This window comes from Solanum pennellii, chromosome 9, assembly GCF_001406875.1.
Source record: "Solanum pennellii chromosome 9, SPENNV200".
Taxonomy (NCBI): domain Eukaryota; kingdom Viridiplantae; phylum Streptophyta; class Magnoliopsida; order Solanales; family Solanaceae; genus Solanum; species Solanum pennellii.
The window spans coordinates 71479129-71491083 of NC_028645.1; the positions used below are offsets into that span (position 1 = coordinate 71479129).

The window sequence follows — 11955 nt, forward strand, 5'->3', positions numbered from 1 at the left end:
ATAAAAAAGAATCAAACGTTTACTATTTTTTTTTAGAAAAATGAGAAGATTTCACAATTTGAAATTCAAAAATGCCTAATTCAGTTAGAGGTTTATGAAGGCTGATTGGTAGAATTGTTAAACATCCGCGTGATTTGTAGGATTAATTATAATTTTCTTTTTTGATCCCCTTTTTTATGCAGTAAACTGATAACAACAATTTAAAAATTTAAGTATCCGTCCATTTTGATTAAAGTATCGGTCTGCAATATTATGTATCCGAAATAATATTTAAAAAGGGATTTTTGATAATTAGTGAAAGAGTAGGGATACTAAATAATAACAAAACATCAAACTTAAACAGATTAGATACATTAATGTTCGTGTGCAACACACAAAAGATACACAAATACCTAAATATTTCATTAGTTGTTATATAAATAGACATAATAAAATAACGTATCAAAAAATATCAAACTGATACTTAAAATATTATCTACGAAACATTAGTATTTATGTGTAAGACATAAAAGTATCAAAAAAATTATGTGTTCCATGAGTAAAATGAAAATTGAAATAAACGATACTTAAATGAAAAAAAACAATCATCAAACTAATGAAAAAGATACAAAAATCAGGATGGATAGGGATACAAATGTACATATTGTAGGTAGTGTTGGTCGAATAGTCGGAGGTGCCGCCTTTCTACCCCTTTTCTTTGGGATTTTTGGATCTTTCGAAGTAGATGCATGTTTGCTCTTTGCAGAAGTTCTCTTGCTAGAACTTGGATTTGTCATGACTATAGGGTCATGCAACGATTTACAACTCAAATCTTCGAAGGTTTCAATTCTGGAAAAAAAACTACAGATCTTTTAGAAAAGGAAAAACAGTGAAAACGCAAAAAAGGAAAAAAAAAAGGAAGAAATCACAATGGAGAAGATGATATACCTGTTTTGGACTCTAATCCGAATGAATAGGAATAAGATTCTTTTGAATTTCAAATTTCTTTCTTATACTATGTGATTTGCCTAATTTTTACTATATTTAAGTTTCATGGGCCATTACCTTTACGGAGTATTGCTCAGGCTTTCGCTAATTGCGAAAAATATTCCGCTACTATCTCCCGCATGAATCAAAATAACTAAGAAAATTCACATGTTTCAAATTAATCTTTAATTATTCAGTTTTATCGATTGAGATGATATGCAGTGACTATGACCTTAACAATCAAATCCAGATACAGAGATTTACATTGATCATTCATATAAATTTGTAATCTATTATTTCATTTGTATAATTGTAATATTCAAAATCAGTTTTCGACTAATATAAATATTATTTTACATAAATAGGTACTACATGGCTCGACGCGCACATGTTTGACAATTAATATATAAAAGAAATACATGCTAAATTTTGATTCTTTCTTGTGTAAGCTTGATTTATCTGATTCTCTGATGGAAGATTTTATCTTATACTCTATTAAAAATATTACTTTATATGACATTTTTCATCGAAGATGTTTATCGATCATATAACTAGAAAATTATATGTGGAAGGCCATCTCACCCCTTCACCAAAATCTAAACTAACTACTTTATCCTTTCCCTCCCCACCTCTTTTTGTTCCATGAAGATATATAACCTTCCATAATCCAACATTGATAAATCATGCCGCCAAGAGCCTTTTATTTCCAAAGTACAACCTCTAACCAACCAAGCATTGTTTCTCTACTTCTCTTTCTTTATTAACTATAGTATCAGTCAACTTGCAAATGGTACCTGTTATCTCCCATCAACACAATTACAGCGTAATTTTGTCCAGCAAGACTTAGACAGCAGGCAAGAATCACCTAACCACCAGTGTTGTTGCCCAGCAGATACAAGGTTAATTCCTCAACTGTTACAAGACTAGTCATCAGTAAAACCATTGAGGTCCAGGCAAAGCACAGATATCCATTTTTAAAAAAATTGTAAATCATATCTTGACTAGTCCATTTTCAAGTGAAAACAGCTGCTATTAAGTTAGCTTTACATAAGAAATTAGCACCAAGTACAGATGAATTTTTTAACTGTTGCAAAACTGGAAAAACCCACAAAACCAATGAGTTCCAGGCCACAGATATTCATAAAAATTGACAATTGTATATCACATCTCTTAACTAGAATCAGTTTTTCAGAAAAAAAAGCTGTCATTTAGATAGCATAACATAAGAGATTAGTACCATTTACAGGTGAATGGATTTGTTTGTGTTTCAGAAACAAAAGCAGTTTACACCAGAAGAAAACTTAACCTGTTAACCCTAACTCTTTAACCCTATGTACCTTGCTACCTTTTAAATGGGAGAAGCATTCCTAATTTTGTTTTTAAAAGAAAAAACTTTGAAGAAACCAGAAGGCCATGTTTCGTCAAGGACGCCACCAACATTCAGAAGTCAACAAAATATCCAGAATCTATGGGAGAAGCTTCAGGGGACAATATGTTAAATCCTGTTGAAACTGGGGCGTCTGAAGGTGCAGAAACTAACCAATCACCATACTGAATGTCCAAATCGGCTATATTTTCCATTAACTGAGGATGTCTACTTACCTCCAGTGTCTCTGCAGGTTTAGGATTATATACATTACCCGAACTGTTAGTTTGGCTAACATGTGTCTCCCAACCAAAGTCAAAATCTTCGAAATTTGGAATTAAAGAATTTTCACCTTGATACCCATGCTGGGAAATATTTTTGCTATCAGGTGATGATGATGAAATATGCTGTCTACATAGTTCAGGTTGGCAAGAGAAAGTGCTCTCACACCTACTTCCAAAAGTGCTCTCCATTGTAGTAGGGCAAGGCAAATCACCACTGCAGGGAACCGAAATGTTTGGTGAGGTTCCCCGATCTGGCTGATTGGACAACTGGGAGACCGGGGTAGTTGAATTTCCAAGAGCAGTGCCAGCATTTGTCGGGCAGGCCAGTAGATACTGAGAAGCAGTGGTATTTACAGAAGTGTTCCCTCCTTCAGGAAGGTAGGCTACTGAAGTTTGCTGAGGCAAACTGTTACCAGAGTTTCCGTCTGCATACTGTTGAGAGAACATTTGGGCTTCAGATGACAGTGGGTTGTTATACATATTACCCACCTGTGACTGGGAGGATACTGAATTTTCACAGGAAACAAGACTTTCAAATTCACTTAGAACACTAGGAAGTGTAGACAAGTGAGGTTGAGAAGGTGATGAATTAGCATATGGTAGAAGGAATGTTGGAGCTTCCGAAGACACCGAATTTGCACAAACACTGACCTGCGGCTGAGAAGGAATCTGAGGTTCCATTGGTGCATAATTTGTAGATGCACCCAAAAACCTAGGCTCCCTAGGTAACTGAGGTTGGAACGAAACAGCATGAGCACCAACTACGCCAGCACTGGGCTGGGAAGGGATCTCAGGCTCCATTGGTGCATAATTTGCAGGTGCACCCAGAAGAGCAGGCTGCCGAGGTAGTTGATGTTGCGAAGAAACAGCATTAACACCACGTATCCCAGCATGGGGCTGAGCGGGTATCTGAGGTCCCAATGGAGCATAATTTGCAGGCACACCCACAAAACCAGGCTGCCTCTGTAGTGGAGGTTGGTAAGGAACAGCCCTAGCACCAAGTATGCTAGCATTGTGCTGGGAGGAAGCAATATACTTATTGGAGCCTACAGGCCGTGAGGCAGAAGGCACCTGCCACCTAACCGATGAAGAATGCGTTCTACCAAATTGAGGCACAGAACAAGTGTTTGGTGAATTGTATCCAGATCTATCAGTTGCAAACGCCTGTCCAGATGACCCTGCCCTTTTGAATGCTGTCCGGGGAGTAAAAAACTGGGGACCCATGTGACCAACACTGTGCCTTCTGTCCCCTGGAGTAACATTAATGCTTGCATTGCGCAACTGTTGAGAGACAACATGGCTATGAAATTTGTCTCTAAGAGCAGTGGACTGCTGTGTAGTTGAATTTGGTAACCCAGGACTGCTTGACATGGAACAAGGACGAATCGGGGCTTGTCTAAACATTTGGGTATGTGGAGGATAATTGGGTACTCTGTGAATAAAACCTGGAGCTTGGTTAGCTACAGGTGGGGGGACAGATACTAAAGTACCACGGCATGGAGTGACCAGTGGAAGCACTTTATCACTTTTCCTTGTGTTTTGTCTCTGTGCTTTCCAAAACTTGTCCTTGTCAGTGGCATGACAATGGGCTGTGCTGGAAATGCCAGTGCCCCAGTAGACACATGGAGCAATTGTGTCACAAACATAACAATGGCACTGAAATTAAGAGAACAGTGATCAAGACTAACAAATTTTCGCTCAAATTAAATGGAATTCAAATGAAGGATAAATTACCTGATCACAGTGCTGTTCATGGGGAGTAGAACCAAAGGGAAATTTAGCACAAAGATGTCGTGAATGAGGATAATCTCTGCAGGCAATCTGCAAAAAGGAAGACAAGCAGAAGAAATCAACATCAAAAGACCACCTTCAAACTCCCAAGTGAGATTCGTAAAATACACCAGACAATTATAATCATTGTAATAATAAATTAGTGTGACAAAATGTACAATAACAGACTAGGGGAATTCTCCATTCAACACTTCTTGCTCCACAAAAATTGCAATGCCACTGATATTAAGTGCATTCATCATTAAAAACTCATCAATGTTTCTTTGAGCATGGCTCATAGTGGACCAATCTAGCCCCCATCACGTGCAAAGATCATGCAGGAGAACTATTGCAAAGCAGCTATTTCACTACCAACCACAAGTTAAGCAAGCTTGACATAGGACTAGGTAACAAATGACTTGTGTATTTTTTTTGCAAGGTAAAATTTTATATAAGTATCAGCATCAAGAGTATGCTATACATCAAAAGAGTTCTCACAGGTTGTCTAGAGAACTATTCAAGTCAATCATGGCCGATTCAGAGAATCATGTAAATTTGTTTTGCTCCAAAAAGATAAAAAGGAAATACAACGAGACTTGAGACTAATTACATTCTCCTTTTTGTCTTCAATAAATTCTTGAGTTTCTCTCACCCTTCGGGGTGGCCCAGTGGTTTGAGCTTGGGACTTCCATGTTGGAGGTATCAAGTTCGAAACCCCTTGCCAGCAAAAGCAAGGGGTTTGCCTTCTGGATCGAGCTCGTCGCACCAAGCTTGCCTAGTGCGGGTTACCTCTCCTATGTGGTTCGCGAGCTATTGCATATGAGCAGGGTTTTATCCTGTGCGCACCCAAAAAGGGTAGCGGCTGCGGATTTCCCTTGTCGTCAAAAAAAAATCTTGAGTTTCTCTCTCTCCAGATAACCCACCAAATTGTTGCAGGTAATGCATTCCAGAGTCTTGAATTTATGCCCACTCAGCTCCCTCTTGTGCCAAATTTGTAGAAGATCCTATGCATCTCTAGGCATTTTCCATTTTAGGCCCAAGGTGATAAAAAATTGAGTCCCACAATTGAGCACTTATGTTGCAATGCAGAAATAGATGGTTAGTGTCCTCTGGTTGCTCTTCACATAATGCACATCTACAGGAATGTGCATTTCTCTTCTTTGCAAATTCCACTGTGCAAGACATACATTTTTGCGTACTAACCAAATAAAGATTTGAACTTTGCAAGGGGCATGGCTTTTCCAAACTTTTCTCCAAGGCCAAAACTGATGTTGCATTGTGTGAATTGAGCAGAAGGGTGTAGCATGATTTGTCTGTAAGGATCCCATCTTTCTTTCCCTTCTAACATATGCCGTCTTTATTGTCTATAGACATATAAATACTACCTATATGCATCGTTCCCTTAATTATATGGGTCATCTTACTACGATAAAAGTGCAGGTAAACTCATCTCCAGAATTGATAAATTGCCCACCGGAGGAAGGGGTGTAAACTTACCTTCACAAATTCACTACTAAATTGTCGCAAATGTCCTCTGTAGTACAAGGGCTAATGAGAACCAAGGAAAAATAAAAAAAAAATATATATATATATACACACACACACACACACACATTGGAAGGGGGGGGGGGTAACTTATCCATCAAATCACACAACTCCATGGAATGCTCTGACATACAGCCATCTAGCTAATGTGATAGGCAGACTACTATCACTCAGTCAGTTTCACCTCCTAAGAGAACATTACATGGAATTGGTGCAGTTAAAGTCAACCAAACTTCAATGTTTGACCTTCTGTAACAAACATAGTTTACAACATGGACACATGCAGAGAGAGAAAAGTGAAGTTAGGCAAGAGTGGGCATTACCCTAAATGATGTAAGTTAACTATCAATTTCCTCATTACTAAGGGTGGAATATTGCAAGACTCTGTAGTAAAATCCAAGTGTACTGGGATTCAACCAGAAAGATTATGACATGTTCACACACACAAAAGCATAATGATCATGTAAGGGTGCAGTTTAATTCATCTATGTCGTTTAGGCAGTCATTGGCAAACATATAAATGGAAGAAGCAACATGATAGACTTTTCATGGTGATATATTACTTTATCAGTCCATTCTTATTTTGTCTCTCTGAAAAATAAAGCTCACAGTCACTGAGGCTTGATCTACCCCATTCTGGAGACCTCTGACTTGGCTTCCAAGATAAATGATAGAAATTTCTTGTCGAGATAGAGGACCTCGCCCTCAAGGGATCCATTTAACTGCAGCCAACTGATGCTGCAACAGTAATCTGAACAGAATCAAAATCCTTTAAGGGATCAGATCGTCATGATTTCTAGTGTTGATTATAATAAGCTCCTAAGGAGTCATCTATCATCTATATGGCACAATCAGATCAACTCTTGTATCCTGCCTCACCAACTCTTCCACTCATGCCTACTAGATTTTTGATTCAGAAGCATATAACCCTAAAATCAATAAACTTATACAAGGCTTTTATTGTTCGACTTGGCAATAAATATGCTCTTGCATAGAAACGAGATATGACATGAAGGCGTGAGTGACAAGGTCACTACTATCTTTCTGCTTGTTCATCTTTAAATACATGCACTGCCCACTGATACTCACTCCTCCACTGATCTTATAATCACTTCGGTAGATGACCCCTTCTCTTCTTTTGAGTCGTGTCTACTTGAAGGTGAAGAAAACACATCCACTTCTCCACTGATCCGATAATCGTAAACATGTGGATCTTTCAAACTTCAGGGGATGATCCCTTCTCTTCTTTCGACCCGTCTCTACTAGAAGGTGAAAAGAATACATCCTCTCCGAGTTGAGTTAATAATCATGTGTATCCATTTGAACTTGTTCATATAAATGAATGAGTTCTGGTCAGGTTACTAGCAGTATAAACTTTCAGTACATTGTAACCTTTACCAATGTCTACTTTTGCTAAAATAAAATACTTCTTGAGAAATGCTTAATTCCAACTTCCGCCATAATCCACAACAAAATAGATAGCAGAGCACACAAACGATCACTTGATTGTAACAACAGCACTCTACTATTTCATCAAATGTTCTAATTTCAAGTAAGTAAGGTTCTTACAGCAATAATCAACCGAATGTCTTCTTTAGCCATACAGGATTAGGACCCTTTTTCTCTCCTTCATCCTAGAGTCTAGATACATGATTTTATGATATGTGCCAGAGAAGGATAAACTCATTGCTAGATCAATTAAACATGTTTTCCTTTGGTATTCTGGACTTCAAAAAGAGTACAAATGTTATTTTCCACAGGAGCAGTTGTATTTTGTAAGCTCAAAGCTCTTTCCATATTTGAGGGTGGCAAGTTCATCGTATTCTGAGATGAGAGAATATGATTTAGAATTTGAAGAGTGAAAGGTTTGGATTTTTCTTGGGAAACTCAAGATTCGGAGAGTATTTGGACACAGATTTAATAGTGACTTGATATTTTTGAAAAAGAATGGATTAGCCCTTCCTGAACAAAGCAATACAATCACACAGAGCAGTTATAACACGTAGCACATAAATAGTTATATAGCACGTCCTAAGCAGGTAATGTGACATCTTTTTTTGTCAAGGGGAGGCTCCAGCCTAGGGGTTTGAAAGACGTATGCGTCATATTTAGACCATTCTATTTTCCCAAAAAATATAAGCTTCATATATCTAATCAAAACGCTCCTTCAAGGAGTATACAAAGCGAAATGAATTAGGGGGCACATTTAGGGAAAGGAAAATGCATAAAGCAACAGGCCCACACCGGGGCAAATATAGGTTCTTACGTAAAGGGGAATACATAAAAGCAAACTCACGCAAGCGAGAAAACTATTACAATGCTCAGGATGGCCCCTGCGTAGGATAGTGCTAGTACTAAATGTAAGAAAGTAGGTACAAGTACTACCACCAAGCCTATCCCTCAGAAAAGCAAGAGAACACTCAGCTAGCGGCTAATCTACTCTACAACCTCCAAATCCTCTTGTCTATTTACAACAAAACTACGACCAGAAAATTCAAGAAAAAAAATCAAATTAGCAACCATACTAATCCCTGATGGCTTGTAAGAATATAAAAGCAACCAACTAGAAAGATTCATGTTGGCTAATCATTTAACCATAACCCTATTGCCACATTGTAAAGATAAAGATTTTGAGGGAAAAGCCTTAACCAATATAAATAAAAGATGCATCTCACTTGAGCTATGCCTAATAAGATAGTGCGTCTAACAAATCAAGCAGAGGTGGTGTGACAGTGACTAAGAAAAATGAAACTTAGCCCAACATGAAGGGCATGCTCTGACTTGAGAAAAGGTTCAAGAGAGAGAATCTAGTAGTGTAACAAGCTAGAGAATGACCAGTGCCTAATGACCATGAAGAAACATATTTTGAGTCTGAATCAACACAAACCCACTGAAGCAACAAGAATAAGATTAAGGAGACACATAAAGAACACCTCTACGGCTATTAATATGATACCACTAGTTAGCTAATATAGATAATCATAAAGACAGCCTGACACTTCCATAAAAGAGGGGAAGTGTGGAAAGCCCATACCCAATGTGACTGAATTTGAAAAACAAAAATCTACAAGGGAAGATCTTTTTCGCCACTAATTGATTATAACTCCAGAATGCATACTAGTTTGACATGTGATTTCGGGTTTCATGCAAATAAATATTATTCTTGAACAAAAGTGAATAGCGGTGCAAAAGCAATTTTCAATTTTGACATTGAGCCCAACTAAAACATAGAGAAAGAATGACACAGATGTATCATACAGAAGAAATTGGTGGAACGCACAGGTAGACTTCATATTACCAAAGTTCCACCATTTTTTTGTTTCCCTATCCGTAAAAGGAAAAAAAAAGACAACAAGGTCTCAAGTTCACGGCGAAAAATACTAGGTGATATCTTCCCGTCTATCCAAGCTTGGTGGACGGAGTACCTATGCTAGTGAAAGGTAACAGTTACACAGTGGAATTAGTTGAGGTGCGCACAAACTACAAAGTGGTCCAGTCATCACTCTTATAAAAAAGGACTATTATAAGATACACTTGGCTGGAGGATGTGAAGACCTAAATGAACAACCAAAGGACCTTTCGAATTTGTACTAAAAAAGAAATACAATTGTAGGTGTAGCTAAGGAGATAAGCCATGTGATAACTAACACAGTGAAGGGTCTCTCTTCCTACCCAGCATGGCACTCTCCATTGGACCTTTATAGTTTTGCTTTGTTCTCCAAACTTAAGACTCAACTTCTCATGCCACACTCTCTACATATCACCACCACCACACACACAGTACACAGACATGCCACTCAGGTCCCTTATGCTTCTCACTTTACCGTCTTTGTGAGAGAAAAAACCACACAGATGTATGATACCGAAGAAATGAGTGAAAAGCACAAGTAGTGTTTCAGATTACCAAATTTCCACCTTTCCACCTTCGATAGTACTTTTTGATGACATGTAGAAGGAGGTTTCTTGTTTAAAATCCTTCTTATTTTATTATTGGTAATTTCTAGATTAAGGGCTTGTTTGGCAGGAGGGATAAGTATTAACAAATCCCAAGATTAAATTTAGGATGAGTTTATCCTATTCTGGTTGGGATAAACTCGTGAGATAACTTACTCGGGATTGTAGTGTTACTTTTATCCCACATTGAAGGTGGGATAGCAATCATGGGATAAACGATCCCGGGATAACTTGTTCCCAACTATCTACCCTAAGATCTTTATGTGTATAAAACCTAGGGAGCTTCAATGGGGTTTTAGATGAAGAAATTTTTTTCCTGTAATTCACAGAATTAAAATAACAGATGATTGTTTGATATCACCATAACAAGATACCAGCAAATGTTAGAAGATCCTGCCAAGAAATCTAAAAGTGAATTCATAAACTATTTGAAGAGAAATGAGCAGAGACTATCATCTCTCTAAAACTCCACATGTTCATAATCTTTCCTCTATTCTTTTGTATATTCATTCCCTTTGCCATTTTGCTAGGTCTTTTTACACTACTAACTTAAAACTGTCGAGCACAAATCAAGACACTTATTGAAGCAAACAAAACAGAAACTAGATCAATTGGGTAAATATTAAAAAAAGGTGTTATCTCTAACAATAATAAAAATAATAAAGATGTGATCTTGCAAAACTCAGTACCTGACCCTTTTCGCTTACAACAAGCAATTCATCGGAATCATCACCTCTATCATTCTCAACTTCAACAGGCTTATCAGGGTCTTCCTCCAAAACCACACAATCATCATCATTATCGTCAGCATTGGTTATCAACTTCAAATTTTGTTTTGGATTCACAATAACTTCCCCCACCACTACAACATCATCAGAATCATCTTTGCTGCGTCCATCCCCTCCTTCACCCAAAAGTTCCGTTATCCAGTCATAGTCATCGCTCCCTCTTCCACCACCGCCGCCGCCGCCACCATCGCCACCTCTGTTTTTCACAAAACCCACTTCTTCATCTGAACTTATATCAAATACCACTCTCTCCGAATCATCCATCATTGCATTCGTAACCCAAATTCTCACAATTTCTTATAATACCCCAAAATTTACATACTTTTCTCCGACCAAGAATTTAAAAAAAAAAACCACAACACTAGGGTTTGTTTTACAGAAAAAAATCCGGTGTCAGAGGTGAATAAGGAGATGGATGAATAATGATGATAAATTGAAAATTGAAAGTGATTGAAACCCTAATATACAGAAAATTGGAAGAGAATGCGAAATTGAATTATGGAGCTTTTTGCTCATTCTCACTCCTTTTTAGTCTCTCTATAGTTTTTCTGCGTTGAGTCTTTTGGTTGGTTGAGTCACAAACCAGGTAAATTACGATATGCTCTTACCGATTCTTTCGCCATAAGCACAATGACAGTGAAAAAAGCATTCAAATATCATTAAATATATTTTTAATTTTTTAAAATTTTAATCTATTTATAATTTTTTGAGTTTTTATTAATATGTTGTTCACGTGATTGTTACGTATTGCTTTTTAATGTGTCTTATTATATTGTATATTAAATGTGATGATTGTATTATTTTTTGTCGTTATATAATGTCATATTTCAACAATTTAAATAATAAAGTTGTAAGAAAAATAAAGTATGAGGCTGAGCTACTATGAAAATGTACTATAAACATAAAATATAATAAGTAAAAATAAAATGCGAATAATATAATGACGTGGTCACGCAAAATCAATCGTTACATAAAATGAGACTTTATATTGTTACCTAACGATAGATTTAAATAATATAATACAATATAATTTAAGTAACAATCAAAATAAGCATTTTATTTGAACGAAAGATATAATACAATAGAATGGTAACAAACATCCAAACAAGGTGTAAGAGTTTCATGCTTATGTAAAAGCTTGAAATTACTTACTATGTAATGTGGTAGATTAAATGTGTCAATTTTAAGGCTATTAATAATTTGAGGAAGAAATTAATAATTAGCGTCAAGTTTAGAAATGTTTTTAATATTTTTCTCTAAATAAAATAATAATTTTTGTCAG

General features: G+C 36.8%; 1 protein-coding gene across 4 annotated transcripts; it reads right to left on the reverse strand.

Annotated features, from left to right (window-relative positions):
* Nucleotides 1–628: 628 nt before the first annotated feature.
* LOC107029224 lies at nucleotides 629–11302 on the reverse strand. 4 transcript variants are annotated; one of them, XR_003574459.1, is made up of 5 exons: nucleotides 10575–11302; nucleotides 4351–4437; nucleotides 2685–4272; nucleotides 1761–1878; nucleotides 629–828 (listed from the first exon to the last, which is right to left on the reverse strand). XR_003574459.1 is itself a non-coding variant. In XM_027911830.1 (4 exons), exons 1-4 carry the CDS (start codon nucleotides 10938–10940, stop codon nucleotides 1832–1834), a joined length of 2088 nt encoding a protein of 695 aa, XP_027767631.1. In that variant the 5' UTR covers nucleotides 10941–11302; the 3' UTR covers nucleotides 1372–1831. The 4 variants fall into 4 exon arrangements, 3 of the variants coding, with proteins under 3 accessions (XP_027767631.1, XP_015086078.1, XP_015086077.1); XM_027911830.1 differs by lacking the exon at nucleotides 629–828 and having other exon boundaries at nucleotides 1372–1878; XM_015230592.2 differs by lacking the exons at nucleotides 629–828; nucleotides 1761–1878 and adding an exon at nucleotides 2084–2579.
* Between the last annotated feature and the right edge of the window lie 653 nt (nucleotides 11303–11955).